Below are 17844 nucleotides of genomic sequence, written 5' to 3'. Positions count from 1 at the left end.
CATTCAACTATATTTATATAATATTGAAATAAAAAATAATTTAACTTTTATATATAGATAATTATATCAATTTTTTATATTAAAAAATTAAAATAAAAAATCTATTAAAATTTTTTAAAAAATATTATTTCCTTAAAATAAAGAGCATGATACATTTAAAATTTAAAAAGACTTTTAAAGATGCTCTTAGTCATCTAAAAACCTTGGCATGGTTAGGCACTTGAAATTCAACCTTTCGTAAATGTTCATGTCCAACCTCACGGAACCCGAAGACCCACTGCTAGACGACACCGTCGAGGATGTCGTTGACTACAAAGATCGCCCTGTTCTAAGATCCAAATCAGGTGGATGGAGGTCCACGGGCTTTATCATAGGTAAGAACCACTTCATCCAATCAAAATCCAATGTATTATTACTTAGTCAAACGGAAAGATAGAGAAGTTGGTTTGATGGTGTAGAAGATGTACAGGTGTGGAGGTTGGGGAGAGGTTTGCATACTACGGAATCAGCTCCAACCTCATAAGCTTTCTCACCAGACCGATTGGACAGTCCACCGCCACAGTGGCAGAGAACGTGAATGCGTGGGACGGAACGGCGTCGTTGCTGCCCTTGTTAGGAGCTTTTGTTGCCGATTCTTTTCTCGGGCGCTACCGCACCATTGTGGTGACTTCTATTCTCTATGTTCTGGTTTGTCTATGCACACTTTCCGCAATTTAGACAAGCAGGATTACAATAAACCAGCCTCATCTTAATATGTATCAATTTAATAATGCCTATAATTTTTTTTTCCCATTCCCATTAACCATTTGTATAAATTTTGCAATTTCTTTGTTGCATTATTTTTATCACGTGGATTACAATAATTAATTTCTACTCTAAAGGCATCTCCTACCATTATGTATAACAAAATAAAAAAAAAGGATTTTAAAGTAATTTTTAGTATTTTGATATTTTAATTAATGTATAGACTTTTTCCCCCCCTTTTTCATCTTACAACATTTAGAGCATATTTGGCATTAAGAAAAATATTTCTAATAAAATAAAAATATCTATTCATAGAAATAAAAATATAGATTATGATTAGTATTTATATGTTTGATAATAATATTAAATTAGAATTGTGTTTAGGTTTTTCTAAATTTTTGGTCTAAAAAATTCAAATTTGATAAAATTTAATAGCTATGCTATTATTGCATCTATTCTATCAACCACACATACTTTTGGAGAAAGATTACTTCTTTTACAAGCACATGAAGTGCTTATTTTTATATTGGAATATGACTTCTGAAATTTTTATCAAATACATAATGATTTTTTTTTTCTCTTAATAATTTTTTTATTGGAGTTCCAAAGCACTACCACATAAGTATTAAATATGTCTTTAAGATATATGGAAAATTATAGTTACAAAATAACCAGGTATATAACAAATTAGCTTTAGCCTTAAAATAATTTTTACAATTTTTTTTCCACATTGTCTATGAATTCTTTTAACTCGAAAAATAAATTAATAAAATTCACAAATAAAGGCATATTGCTATATTTATTCCAAATATGAATTGCTCTATGTGAACAATAAGTTTCTCATATTTAATATTTAATAATTTTTTGGAATTATAAATTAATGAATATTCAGCACTGGATATATAAATATATATAATGATAAAAAGAAAATTGAGTATATATATATATATATATACATGTATGTGATCCTTAGTTGTAACAGCAATTTTTAAAGAGAATATTTAATTTAGACCCTTCAATTTTACATTAATTACATTTCAATCTATATTTTTGAGAAATCATCATTAAATCCAATCTGTTAGTTTTTATTAGCTAATTTTAACAATTAAAGATCATAATTGTATTTTTTTTACTATATTATTTATTATAAAGTATTAATTTTCAATTTTTCTTCCTTTAATATTAAAATAAACTAATAAAAACTAATATATGAATCTTTTTTCTTTTCTTTTTTTTTTTAATAGATTATGAAAAATGAAGGGAGATTAGTAATGAAATTCCAAAACTATGATATAAAAAAAAGAAAAAAGAAAAATGTAATTAGGGTAAACCACAGGTCTAAATGAAATTTGTCAATATTTAGAAGCTAAAATTATGATACTGAGTCACAGGGACTAGGTTTGTTGACTTTATCAGCTCTACAAACTTCTTACAGTTCAAGTATTTCTGAATTTCAAGTAGTATTATTCTTCGTTGGTCTGTATATGGTGGTAATAGCGCAAGGTGGACATAAACCTTGTGTTCAGGCTTTTGGAGCCGATCAATTCGATGGCCAACATCCAGAGGAGTCCAAAGGCAAAAGCTCATTCTTCAATTGGTGGTATTTTGGTCTACGTGCATGCAGATTAGCATCAAATTTGATTGTAACCTACATAGAAGAAAATCTCAGTTGGGCTTTAGGTTTTGGAGTTCCTTGTATTGTAATGGTCACTGGTGTGGTCATTTTCTTGGTTGGAACTACGACCTATAGATATGCCAATATTAAACAATCTCAGAACCCATTATCGAGAATCGGTTCAGTGTTTATTACAGCCGTTAGGAACTGGAGAACAGCACCATCTGTGCTACCAATCGAAGACGAATCTAGTGGAATATCGCCTCATTAACACCAAAGTGTAGATCAATTCAAGTAAGAGCATAGATTAAAGTTTTTTCTGCACATTTATCAAAATACTAATTAATTTTGTTTCTGAATAAAAATACACAGACTTTCAATTAAAGCTTATATACTTGTACTATTATCTAGATCGTCTAGGATAGATAATCCTAATCCTATTGCAGGTAATAGGTCGCCTACTACTGCCCAATTATCGATAATTTTGATGATCCCGAAATAAAAAACAAGAATTATTTAGAATCCTAAATAAGAGAATTTTCATAACTTGGATGGTATAATCCAACAGGTTCCTAAGCAAAGCCTTGCTTGTACCGAACGTTTTAAAGGAAGATGAAAAGAAGTATTGTAGCATTGAAGAGGTTGAAGAAGCAAAAGCTGTACTTAGACTTGTTCCAATATGGGTAACATGCTCGGCGTTTGCTGTTGTGTTTGCACAATCTTCAACTTTCTTTACCAAGCAAGGTGCTAACATGAGAAGAACAATTGTTCCCGGCTTTGAAATACCAGCTGCTGCACTTCAATCTCTCATCAGCCTTACCATCATCTTCTTTCTACCCATTTATGTCCGCATCCTTGTCCCAATAGCAAGAGTGTTCACAAGAAAACCATCAGGTATCTCAATGCTGCAGAGAATTGGAACCGGAATGGTATTATCTGCTTTGCCATGGTAGTCGCAGCTATTGTTGAGATGAAAAGGCTCAAAGTTGCCGTAAAATATGATCTGGTTGATAGGCCAAGTTCCACAATTCCAATGAGCGAGTGGTGGCTGGCTCCGCAGTACTTATTGTTTGGGATAGCCGATGTTTTCACCTTGGTTGGTCTGCAAGAGTTTTTCTATGATCAGGTACCAAATGAGCTGAGGAGCATTGGACTTGCTTTGCAACATAGTATTTTTGGGGTGGGGAGATTTCTGAGCCGCTTTCTTATCTCGGCCATTGATGAAGCCACTGGCCGTGGGAAAGACGAAGATAGCTGGTTTTCTAGTAATCTAAACAGAGCACACCTTGATTACTTTTATTGGCTACGTGCTCTTCTTGGTGCATTAGGATTTGTTGCCTTTTTGTATTTTGCAAGATCTTACATTTATAAAGTAAGAATATAAAATGTAATTTTACACTGTTTAGTCTATTTATTTTATTTTCGTTTTCTAAACTAATAATTTCATTTAATCAATCTTTTTTTATCCAAATGAACAATAATAATGTCACATCATCTTATCGGCTAATATCTATTAATCTATAATATGCATCATTTGAAAAACAATGGATAGTTCATTAATTTGTTTTTCTAAGATTTTTCCTTTAATCTTTTCCACTGTTTGACAGAAAATAATTAAAAATAAAACTCTTTTCCACTTACAAATTGATCTGGTTTTTGAAAAATAAATTGGGAAGCAAGGATAGATTGCTCTCACTAACCTAACAAGAGAAAAAAAAAAAAAATATATATATATATATATATACACACACACATAAATAGACTTTTCATTTTGTTCAATGACTTAATTTATTTATCCCATTATGTTCAATATATATACATATATATATATATATATATATATATAGTAAGATGTCATGCCGTGTAAGAAATGTTTATTTCTTTATTTTTTATGAACACATAAGAAATGTTAAAAGTCCTAACAAAGGGAAACTGAAAACAACACAAGCAAGAAGGATGATTCTTAAAGGTGGCACACTCACTCTCTGTTCAAACAATTATTTAGATTTGAATCTTCACGCTACAATATTAGAAAATTAAAAAAAAAAATCATTATTTTGTTTTGCAAATCTGAATTTAAATTTTCACGCTTTAATATTAAAAAATTTAAAGAAATAATAAAAATCATCATTATGTTGTGCAAAAATAAATATGACTCTTCATAATAAAAATATATTTAATTTATTTAATTTATTCATTTTTATACTGAATAAATTAATAAGAATAAAATATAGTTATGGTAAACTTTTAAGAATTGAAGTAGAGAACTATTTTTTCTTTTTAATTTTTTGTTAAAATTATTTAGCGTGTAGTATAGTATTATTACATTAAACAAATTTAATATTCCAAGAAAACGACAACAAAATTATCATTCCAAACGTCAGACACTGGCAACCAAACCAAAAAAAAAAAGGGAGAAAACTCAAAAACCTCTGTTGCCTTGTTAGCGTATGGAGCGCCGCAATCAAACTTTACCTTTTCCAATGTCCAATAATATTTCAAGCCTATCTGGTTCCGACGCTGAAACCCCGCTGCTAAACGACACCGTCGACGATGCCGTTGATTACAAAGGTCGATCGGTTCTGAGGTCCAAATCAGGTGGATGGAGGTCCGCGGTGTTTATCATAGGTAAAGAACCCCATATCCAATCAAATTCCAACACATATATAATTCTGTTTGTATTTATTTTTAGTCAACGGAGGATATGAAAATTTGGTGATCGAAGATGAACAGGTGTGGAGATTGCAGAGAGGTTTGCATACTACGGAATCAGCTCCAACCTCATAAGCTTTTTGACTGGGCCTATGGGTCAGTCCACAGCCACGGCGGCAGAGAACGTAAACGCATGGGACGGAACGGCGTCGTTGCTGCCTCTATTAGGAGCTTTTCTTGCTGATACTTTTCTGGGTCGCTACCGTACCATCGTGGTGGCTTCTCTTCTCTACGTTCTGGTTTGTCCTTTGCAAAATTCATGAAATTCCCATTATTATTTATTATTATTGCTACCTCCATCCATGTTTCCAATACAGATAACGATAATGAATGCTTAGCTACAGTATGGGCTACCGAATGAGCTGAATTTTATATTATTATTATTTGGTTCTGAATTTTTTTTTTTCGTTTTTTTCTTGGTGAACCTTATTCCTGCTTTGTATTTTTGGCTCTTTATTATTATTATTATTTTATTTTTGGGCACGTCAAGCAATTAATATGCCATTTTGCTTGATTTGATTCAATTGGTTATGAGCATAGCAAATAAAATGGCATGTTCGTAAATGTTTCAAAAAGGAGTGGTCAGTTTTATGGTTAACTTCTTGTTGACTGTTTGTTAAAAGCAAAAAAAAAAAAAACACGTGTCTGTTGGAAAAAGGTGGCAAGTGAACCCACGACTGTGCAGGTGACTACTGTATCTGTTTGCCCTTTTTTATAAGTTGTAATTAAAATAAAATAACTAAATAACTAATTAAATTTCAAATTATATTCAGCTTTTTAAAAATAATTTTACATGTATTCATCCATATGGGCATTAATTGTTTATGCAAGTTAGCTTATATTATATATATTTATTATCTTCATAAAAAAAGTTAGGTTATATATTATTATTTGCTCCGATTTTGTAAATTTACATATTTACATATATACATATATATATAGTTGCTAAATTGAAAATAATTTTTATATTATTGGAATTATGAATTCATGACGAAAAAAGAAAAATAAATAAATAAAGGAATTATGAATGAGTGTTTCAACATTAAAATTTACTGCTAAATCATTTATTATATGGTTTGAGTTGTGATACTGAATCGCAGGGAATACAATTTTTTTTTTTTTAAAGTTTTTGGTTAATGGGAATAATTTTTCGTTGGAATTTTGAATTGATGTCCAACAGAAAAGGAATTATGAATCAATGTACATCAACATTAAATATCTTGCTGAATCATTGTTTGTTTAAATTGGAGCATTTTCTCAATCATAGGGACTAGGTTTGTTGACTGTATCAGCTCTGCTACCTTCTCTCAGAGCTTCTATATACCAAACCAACAAAGTGAGCAGCTCAAGTGTTTCTGAGTTCCAAGTAGTATTATTCTTCTTTTCTCTATATCTAGTGGCATTTGCACAAGGTGGACATAAGCCTTGTGTTCAAGCTTTTGGAGCCGATCAGTTCGATGGACATGATCCAGAGGAGTCCAAAGCCAAAAGCTCATTCTTCAACTGGTGGTATTTTGGTTTATGTGCAGGCAGTTTTGCAGCAAATTGGATTGTTAGCTACATACAAGACAATCTCAATTGGGGTTTGGGTTTTGGAGTTCCCTGCATTGCAATGGCTGTTGCTTTGGTGGTTTTCTTGTTTGGAACTCCAACTTACAGACATAGAATCATTGTACAAGACAAGGATAGCCCATTTGTTAGAATCGGTAGGGTGTTTATCCTAGCAATCAGGAACTGGAAAGCAAAGCCATTAGTGCTGACAACTGAAGCAGAATATTGTGGAGTTCACGAAAGTTCGGAACAGTTCAAGTAAGGGAATAATAATCTATACACATACATTGAAATATTAAAAATGATCTTGCTTTGAAAATAAAATTTAGCAATATTGAATTGCTTAGTTAAATTGAAACTTTTCATCCATAACTTGGATTTGTATAATCTGGTATAGATTTTTGAACAAAGCCTTGGCTGTACGAAATGGTTTGAAGGAAGAAGTTAAGGTGTACTGTAGCATGGAAGAGGTTGAAGAAGCAAAGGCTGTACTTAGACTTGTTCCAATATGGGGAACATGCTTGATATATGGTATTGTGTTAGGACAATGTTCAACTTTTTTTGTCAAGCAAGCAGCTACCATGAAAAGAACAGTTATGGCTGGGTTTGACATACCAGCTGCTTCAATTCAATCTTTTGATAGCCTTGCCATTGTTCTCTTCATTCCCATTTATGATGGTATTCTCGTCCCAATGGCAAGATCATACACTGGGAAACCATCTGGTATCACCACGCTACAGAGAATAGGAACTGGAATTGTTTTATCTGTTCTGTCCATGGCACTCGCAGCTGTTGTTGAGACGAAAAGGCTCAAAACTGCTCAAGAATATGGTTTGGTTGATAAGCCAAATATGACAGTTCCAATGAGTGTGTGGTGGTTGGCTCCTGCATATCTTCTACTTGGTGTGGCAGATGTTTTCACCATGGTTGGTCTGCAAGAGTTTTTCTATGATCAGGTACCAAATGAATTAAGGAGCATAGGACTTGCTCTTTACCTTAGTATTTTCGGAGTGGGAAGCTTTCTGAGCGGCTTTCTCATATCAGCTATTGATGAAGTAACTGGTGGAGATGGTCATGACAGTTGGTTTTCTAGTAATCTGAATAGAGCACATATTGATTATTTCTATTGGCTACTTGCAGTGCTTAGTGCACTAGGATTTGCTGCGTATTTGTATTTTGCAAGATCTTACATTTATAAACTATGATGAGGGTATCACTAAGTGATATCAAGTTTAATTGTAACTACTATGCATTACTAATATTCATGAAGATAAATTTCCATTTGTCTATTACTTCCTCTTCCTTATTAGCAGGGTACTTCATTTGTTGTTGAAATAATTCCGCTAATAAGCTCCTTGGAATCTCCAAGTTCACATTATTCCAACCCCTTTCCACTACCCATATACAAGCACAAAGAAGAGCTAAACAGTCTGCCTTAAAACTCTGTCACATGGATTTAGAACATGCATGCATTGTATTAAGACTAGCCTGGAATTTCGGATTACAATGCCATGGCCCTCCTCAGTACTTGAATTCTTCACATAAGATTCATCAAAATGTACCTTGATCATATTAACCTCTGGTGCTCTCCATAAAGTTTCTATATGTAAATCAGGTGCTGATCTTCTTGTTCCAGAAACTTCTTGTGGGAGACCGTTCCATCCTTTGTAACAAATGTTGGGTTAGAGGAGGTTTCCCTTCAAAAGCAATAGAATTTGGTCCTTTCCATAAAACTCCAACATATATTTGACATTGAAGCTAAATAATTATGCTCACCAGAATTAATAGCTTGAACCTTACAACTTACTGCATTAAACCAAGCTTCTGGTGAAGATAGTGGTAAGTTGTCCATCCTCCAATTAAAACAGTTATACATATATAGCTAGATATACTTATTAAACCCATATTTGACTGTTGGAAAAATATTGTATTAATACCATATTAAATGGTGAATGAAATTTATAATGGTGTTGGAATTTATGAGGCCAAATAAATTGGGTTAATGGCAAATGTTATGATTAATGGCTGATTAATTTAACTATTATGATGAATTAATTGAGTAATAGCTTTTTGATTTAATTTAGTTATACGAGGAATTAATTGAGTAATGGTTTTTTAATTTAATATAATTGACCATTATGAAATCAATTGGAATATTTCAAAATTAATTGAAACATTATAACATTAAATGAGACATTATAGAATTAATTGGTGCAATTAGATAGCCAACTGAGTTCACCCTCACATGGATGGTTATTAATAGATGTCCATTCTCAAGTGTGGATTTTTGAGAAACTCTCAAGCTTTTCTTCTTCATATCTGTGTGGAATATTCTTAAAAAGCTATAGGTTTCTGTCTGATAGAGGAAAAACAATTCTAAGTTTACTAGACAGAAGCTCCCAAGGTGCAAGGTTTTGAAACTTCTATTAGTCTATTATATGGGAGACGGACATATTTAGATTCACTAGCAAAGGTGAGGAGCAAATCTACTTTCAAGACACTGTGTAAAACATAGGCATAAGACCTAAATTTCAAATCCTTTGTCCAAATCTCATTGTCAATACCATATTTTTTATATTAATATTTTTATTAATATTCATGTTTACTATTTTATTTTGTTCAGGTTATTTTATTACAAGCTTTCTGTATGTAATTTTTAGAAGTTGATATAAATTAAACTTATTGTTAATATTTTATAATTTTATGTTTATGTATTATTTTTATACCCCTATCCTTGCTATTATGTGTATTATATTTTTATATAATTTTTTTAATACTAACAATTTAAACTCTTAAAATTAGTGGTATTTTAACATATCACTTTTGAGATCATTAATAATTATAACATGATATATCAAAACTAAAAATCCTAACATCTAGATTGAAGTCACATTGCCAGCCATTACACACACACACACACACACACACACACACACACACACACACACAAAAGAAAAAAAGAAAAGAAAAAAGCCTACTTATAAAGACTAAAGTAAGAAAAAAGCCTACTTATAAAGACTAAAGTGTCCAACGAATGAAAGGAAATGTTTGATATTGCTAGATATATGTTGATGCAAAAAATCAACAAACGAGTTTGTGCACTTTTCTTCACCTTCGAAGAACTTTTGAAATTGCAAAATAGAAAATGCCATTAGAAAGCCTTTGGGGGTATCGGCCCAAAAACATCTGATGGTCATGTCGGAAGAGAAAATTTAGATGCCAATAATAAAAAGGTTGTTATTTTGTACCTTGGGGATGAATTACTAAGTATTTATAGCTTACATATAAGGTTTCCATGAGGGATAAGGAAACTGATCCACAATCCTAATGAGCTGGACCACAAGGTCACATAAGAAAACTAGGGAATGATTTACTTTACCTTCATAGTTAGACCCCCACTTCTAAAGTTGATATATCAAGTCGGAAGGTAGATAATTGATGATAAATATATTTTTGATAACTTATAAACCTTTCCTTTTGATGCTTTGATGGCTTGATGATACTTTAAGATTTATGGTCTATTTTCATGTCGGTCCCACATTTGACGTATCTAATCCTAGACTATCAGTAGTCCAAAACAAGTTTGCAGCTTTCTCTTGTTCATGTTATTTTTCTTTTAATCTAAGACTAGTTTTCCAATTATATTCCACCATCTATCCATTTAGACTAATGCTTAAACATAAGGACAAAAGTCAAAATGATTATAGGCGAGCCCCATAATGCATATGGTCCCAAACCTACTAGTTTGAGACCATGTTGTACATATTACTAGTTGAATGGATTCATATCAATACTTCTAGATTGTAATCCTTCCAACCGAGGTTGACTTGTAGTTGTTCTGATCCAAGACTAACTTGAAATCATACCATAATTCATATGGCTTGTGGCTTTCCTTATTTGTAGAATGATTAGATAGTGTAGTACTGAGTTATTTTTACGTGAAGGCTTAGTATTAGGTATGCATAGCTAGATTGACACCCAATGAATATGAATGCAAATGAACTTATATCTAATGAATGCTCATGTATTAGAAGGAGTTGGTAGGATAGGTATCAAGTATAAGGGACCACAGTGACCCGATAACGGTCCTCCTAATTCGGTCCAAGCTTTCAAATATTAACTTTCCTAGAAACAAGATCGTCGACCTGAACCTGTTTAACTTATAACCCTAGTATTCATAATACTATGCCGCAAGTATCCTTGCTTTAGAATGAGCCTTTGATTGATTGCAATTTGATTTATGATGAGCTTTGCACTAGCTTTTTAATTGACCATTGCAATATTGGAATTTGATTTATGATGAGCTTTACACTAGATTTTTGATTAACTGTTGTAGTTGTTTTTATAAGCTTCATAGCAGAAGCATAAATAAACCTTTGGCTATCACCATAAAAAAATTTCCCATGCATACATATGTACGATATTATTATGCAATTGAAAAAACATACCAGAACTCGGTTCTTTATTTCATGACCTTAGATAAGCCATGATTTCAAGAGAAACCCTAGCAGACAGTTCTATGGAAAATTCGGCAGCATCTACCTTAAGGATTGAATACGTCTTAAAAATTATCTGCATAAAAATACACTTCTATATCATACAATCTTATTCCTCTCACCTTACTATAAGTTTTTCATAATAAACAGCACTTCAATAATAAAATATAAGAATATATATATATATTAGAAATAATTGAGTAAACAAAAAATACCTTTAAATATTTATGTTTGCTCACACCACCCTCTTAGTACAATATTACATTTCTATATCGCTTTACAAACATACTAAATGCATAAATCTAAATAAAAATGTGATAAAACATTAATTATAGTAATATTAATAATAATAAGCCAAGGGTGTTTATACTTGTTCGAAGGCTGTTATAGTTGCTCGAAGGCAGCGATATTTGTCCACGTATAATAACAATAGTAATACATGATAATAAGTTTAAAAATAATCATACTAAATATTAATAATAATAACAATAACAATAATAATATTAATAACAATAACAATAATAAGTAGTAATAATGAAAATAAAAATAATAATAAATCATTAAGGACAAATAATAATAAGCCCATAATAATTAATAATTTTAATTATAATAAAATACAATAAAGTAAAATGAAATTTAAAAATTTAAAAATGTACTACAAAATATGCACACTCGTAGCGGGGCACGTACGATACCATATATGATGCTAATATGCGATCCCATGATATTAGCTATCATAGGGACACTGCCACCAATACGGTCTGAGATAGTTGTCTATAATTATCGTCCAACTCTCTAAATTTTGTAGGCAGCAGAGTTACAAGGTTAAGCTATTTATGGGCTATCTAGATCGTGCCCCCATACAATGTGGTATATATAAGCATAATAATAATAATTGTTAATAACAATAACAATAAAAATAATCATAATAAATAATAATAATAAATATAATAATAATAATTAGCAATAGTGATAATAATAATTATAAAAAAAAATAATAACGACGAATAATAATAATAATAATAATAATAATAATAACAATTACAAGAATAGTTAACAACAATATCAATGATACATAATAAAATAATAGCAATAACAATATTGATAACAAAAATAATAACCATAAAAATTAAAACTAACAACTATGATAATAATTAACAATAGTATCAATGATTAATAATAAAAATTATATAAATAGTAACAACAACAGCAGCAACAACAACAACAACAATAATAATAATAATCATAACAACAATAACAATGATAAATAGTAATAACAATTATAAAACTAATAATGTATATACATATATATGAAAAAAATACTTGATGCACCATATGATATACCAGTAGTGATAAACAGTATTCGGCATCCCGAGAAGTACCTGACGGGGAGGTTAAAGAGAGAAATTTATTACCTTGGCATCCCGCGGCGCTAATTACTAATAATTTGTCATGACTAAAACAATCATCCTTCGACCGAGGGGAGGGTATTGATGCTCATTATGTACTATACCTGCCAATACCTCAAGCCTAATAGCTCCCATAGGATTACCATACACATACATATATATATATGCATGTTAATCCATAATGACAGTCATCCTGCAGCCAAGGAGGGAGACTGTTGGTGCTCATTGTACATTATATCTGTCTATCCTCTCTCACCACAACTCACAAAAGATGACCATGAACATAACTTATGCGCTGATCTATATCATAATAAACGATCATTTTACGACCGGGGGGGGGAGCGATTGATGTTCAATGTGCAAATATACTTGCCAATAAATACTATATGTTGTATCTATAAATTATAAAATTTTATAATATTATAAATACCGAAATTTGATAAAATAAAACCGAATTTGTATACCTTTACTAAATCAATAAAATTCTATATCTCTTGTTTAAACAAATGTATAAATCTAACAAGTTCATGAAATTAATTATTACCAAAATAATTTCAATTTCACAAATATTCAAATACACAAATATATTTATACACTAAAAATTATTATTCTTCTTAAATCCTTAAAATTAATTTATGAAAAATCATATTAAATCACATGAAATTTTACACAAAAATAAACGAACATAAATATATTTTATTTGTATCATTATTATAATGATATGATATAACAATAAATCTTACCATAATTTAGCACAATAATCTAACACAATAATTTCTTTTAAAGCCGTCGTTATAATTTTCATGCATCAAATATATTTGAATCAAATAAAATTTATATAGTAAATTTGAATAACAGCTTTTTTAAATTTTTAAGGCATATATAATATTTTTTAGAATTTTAAATAACATAATATATATATATATATATATACAACATCTATATGTACACAGGTACATATATATAAATATATATATATATATAGATACATACTCATATATATGCATTCATATCTATATATATATATATATATTCATATATTCACATATACATAAAATCATATACATATAAAGAAAATCTTGTTAACAAGTATATGCATGCTCAATACATATTTATACAAAAATATATAAATAAATATATATTCATATGCACTTACACATATATATGATTACATATTTTCACACACACATACATATTCATAAATAATTCATGAAAATAACTTTAAACATAATCATACTAAATAATAATAATAACAATAATAACAATAATAACAATATTAATAACAATAACAATAATAAGTAGTAATAATAATAATAATAATAAATCACTAACGGCAAATAATAATAATAACAATAACAATAATAGCAAATAAGGATAATAATAGAAAAGTAAAACTATAAAAAGATAAGATAAAATAAAATAAAATAAAGTAAATTAAAATTTAAAATTTAAAAATGTACCACGAAATGTGCACGCTTGTAGCGAGGTACGTACGATACCATATATCATGCTAATACGTGATCCCATGAATTAGTTGGCGCAAATACACTGCTACTAATATGGTCCGGGATGGTTATCGATAATGAACGTACGACCTTCTAGACTTATAGGTAGCAGAGATATAAGGCTAAGCTATTTATGGGTCAATCGAATCGTTTCCTCCATACAATGTGGTACATACAAACATAATAATAATAATAAAATAGAAACTAAAATTGATAATTCCTCTAAAGAAGAAATTAAACCTCAACCACTAATAAAATTTCCAGATATTACAAAAGTTTCAACTCTTCCACCTAAAACTAATCAACTGAGTCAACTTTTAAAAGACTTACAATTAAAAACTTCCAAAAATGAAGCCTCTTCTTCAAATCTAGCTACCATCAACAATAAATCTTCTTCTGATACAGAATCAAATCAATCTTCCTTGGATAATCATATTAATAGACTTAAAAATCAAAAACCAAGATTTAATACTTTTAAACAATGGAATACTAAACCATTACCCCCCGAATTTCAAGAATCCACCTCTAAAAATCAATTCTCTGTTAGTTCTGATAAATTATACGAATGGAATATAGATGGTTTAAAAGAACAAGAAATATTAAATAAATTACACCACATGTCCATGGTTGCTAATAGTTATTTTACTAATCAAAACCTTTCCCAACCTGAAATTGTTGAATTACTAGTCACAGGTTTTACCGGTACTTTACACTACTGGTGGGAAAAACATTTAACAGATCAATCTAAATCAGAAATCATTCACGCAGTTAAACTAGATGAAGAAGGATTCCCCATATTTGACGAATCAATAGGTCAAGGTGTCCCAGATGGTGTCAATACCTTGCTAGCTACAATAATTAGACATTTTATAGGAACCCCTACAGTTGTCACCGAAAGAATTCATAGTCAATTAACCAATTTACACTGTCCCACTCTTAGTGATTTCGAATGGTATGTCCAAACATTTACCACTGGAATCATGATGAGAGATGATAGTAATCAACCTTTTTGGAAAGAAAAATTTATTAATGGTTTACCCCAATTATTTGCTAGAAAAATCAGAAATGTCTTAAGTAATGATAGTGGTCACATAGACTACGATTCATTAACTTATGGTGATATAGTCTCAATCATCAAAAAAGAAGGATTAAAAATGTGCACTGATATGAAAATAGCTAATCAACTAACTAATGATAAAAAGAAAACTAAATATGAATTAGGAAACTTTTGTCAACAATATGGTGTATCTATAGCACCCTCTAGGCAAAACAAAATCAAAAACAAATCATATAAGAACACTCTTAGACATAATAAATATTCAAATTCTAAACCGTATTATAAATCTCATAAGTTCAATAAACCTAATCCTGATAAATTCTATAAATCAACTAAACATAAAAAAGATTCAAAAGATAATACTAAAATTAAATGTTTTAAATGTCATAAATTTGGTTATTTTGCTAATAACTGCAAAGCTAAGCAAACAATCAAACAATTAGAAATACCAGAAGATCAAAAACAAAACTTAATCAATGTTTTAGGTATACACAACACGGATAGTGAACATAGTGAAAACAATATTTACACTGAATCAAGTTCTGACGAATCAAGTATTCACACTAACTCAACTAGCGACACAGATAACCCTAAAATTACTTTAGGATGTTTAGATGCTTGTTGTCTAGATACCTGTTGTAATCAATCACTTAGTGTCTTAACTACTTCTACAGAAAATGAAGATATCATTTTAGAATTACTTAGTAAATTAGAAAATCCTGATGAAAGAATAGAATACATGAAAAAATATAAAAAGATAATCACTGATAATCACAAAGAAACAAATCAACACCATAAAAGCACTCAAAAAATATGTTTAACAGAAGCCTTGCAAACATTTAATAAATCCAAAAATAAACCTATAACTGTTCAAGACTTACAAACAGAAATTAAAACAATCAAGTCTGACATTAAAGAATTACAAATGGAAAATCATTTAATCAAACATCGCTTACAATTCATTCAGGATAACCCTCATCCTAGTCAACCTGATGCACAGGAAGAAGGATCTTCCCATCATAATTGTATAGCTTCAATTCAAAAAATCAAACTTAGAAAAGGATGGGTGTGTAATATCCCAATATCCCACATCGATTGGAAAGGATGAGGTGTGATGCCTTATAAGTGTGATGCTACCTTTCCCTTCAAGACGCATTTTGAGTATAAAACCTTGAGGCCCGATGGACTGGGCCAAAGAGGACAATATCTTGATGCGGGTTGAGCCTGGGCTAGCAATGGTATCAGAGCCTAACCCGGATCGGTGTGCCAGGACGGACTCTGGGCCCCAGGAGGGGGAAGGATGGGTGTGTAATATCCCAATATCCCACATTGATTGGAAAGGATGAGGTGTGATGCCTTATAAGTGTGATGCTACCTTTCCCTTCAAGTCGCGTTTTGAGTATAAAACCTTGAGGCCCGATGGACTGGGCCAAAGAGGACAATATCTTGATGCGGGTTGAGCCTGGGCTAGCAATGTTTTCAAATTTTAATTTTTAAAACTCTATTAATTCAAATTTACTATTGCCATATGATTGCTCTCTTCCCTTGACCTCTCAGACCGCTCCTCTCATGCCTCACATGGGACTTATTGTTCAGACACGGACCATTTACTGTTCAGCTAGGGACGAACACGAATGACAATAATAAAGTTGGCTTAATAAACCTTTAGAAATTAAAACAAGGACCCCTTTTTCTTGGGAGGCATGATAAGCCTGCAGAGAGATTTCTTTTCCTGTAAAAATTCTCGGGTTAGGAAATCAGGTATGCATTTTTGATTTCCTTTAATGTATGCAATGTCAAAGTCAAAAACACTTAAGATAGCTTGCCATCGGGCAAAAATCTGTTTAGATGCAAGATTTTGAACATCTTTTTCTAAAATATATTTGGCACTCTGGCAATCAATGCGAACTAAAAATTTTTGATTAAGTAAATCATCTTGAAATTTGGATATACATAATACTAAAGATAAAATTTCTTTTTTAATAGTACTATAATTGATTTGAGAAGATGTCCATGTTCCAGAATGAAACCGGACAATTTGTTCTGGAGAATCAGAGTTGATTTTTTGTAATAGAATTCCTCCAAAACCTATGTCAGAGGCATCAGTTTGAACAATTTTGAATGCAGAAGGGGAAGGGATGCCAAGACAAGGAAGAGTCTTAACATGTAGTTTGATTTCTTGAACAAGCTTAGTATGAGTGGAAGACCAAGGGGGAGGTTCTGATTTTAAACGATCGAACAAAGGTTTACATTTGATTCTTAAATTACTATAAAAATCAGCAATATAATTTAAAGATCCTAAAAATCTTTGTAATTGATTTTTATCTAAAATTTCATCAGGAAATTTGTTAGCAAATTCAATGGCTCTTGTGATAGGAGTGATTTGGGATTGGTAAATATTAAAGCCTAAAAATCTGATTTTAGTTTGGAATAATTTGAGCTTAGAGGCAGAAACAACTAAACCATGTTGTTTGATTATGTTTAAGAATGTTGTTAAATGTTTCCAATGTTGATCTATGGATTGTGAATAAACTAAGACATCATCTATGTAAACAATGGTAAAGTGACTGTATTGATTAAAGATGTCATTCATCATATGTTGGAATTCACTAGGAGCATTTTTTAAACCAAAGGGCATTACATTCCATTCATAATGACCAAATGGAGTGACAAAAGCGGTTTTATATCTGTCTGATTCATTGATTTCTATTTGCCAAAATCCTGATTTCATATCAAATTTGGAAAAAATAGTAGC

General features: G+C 30.8%; 1 protein-coding gene and 1 pseudogene across 3 annotated transcripts; both read left to right on the top strand.

The window, feature by feature from the left end:
* The first annotated feature begins 217 nt into the window (after positions 1–217).
* LOC107434519 (protein NRT1/ PTR FAMILY 5.10-like) lies at positions 218–4049 on the top strand (annotated as a pseudogene).
* A 653-nt stretch (positions 4050–4702) lies between these two features.
* Positions 4703–7911, top strand: LOC107434529 (protein NRT1/ PTR FAMILY 5.10). Of its 3 annotated transcripts, XM_048476084.2 has the most exons (5): positions 4703–4987; positions 5093–5310; positions 6383–6407; positions 6601–6880; positions 7020–7911. In XM_048476084.2, the coding sequence occupies exons 1-5, from the start codon at positions 4810–4812 to the stop codon at positions 7825–7827; spliced, it is 1509 nt and encodes a 502-aa protein (XP_048332041.2). In that variant the 5' UTR covers positions 4703–4809; the 3' UTR covers positions 7828–7911. The 3 variants fall into 3 exon arrangements, with proteins under 3 accessions (XP_048332041.2, XP_015901488.3, XP_015901489.3); XM_016046002.4 differs by having other exon boundaries at positions 4704–4987; positions 6339–6880; XM_016046003.4 differs by having other exon boundaries at positions 4847–4987; positions 5085–5310; positions 6339–6880.
* The last annotated feature ends 9933 nt before the right edge of the window (positions 7912–17844 follow it).

This window comes from Ziziphus jujuba, chromosome 5, assembly GCF_031755915.1.
Source record: "Ziziphus jujuba cultivar Dongzao chromosome 5, ASM3175591v1".
Taxonomy (NCBI): domain Eukaryota; kingdom Viridiplantae; phylum Streptophyta; class Magnoliopsida; order Rosales; family Rhamnaceae; genus Ziziphus; species Ziziphus jujuba.
The sequence above is the reverse complement of the archived record's forward strand: the minus strand, read 5'-3'. Positions and strand labels throughout refer to the sequence as shown.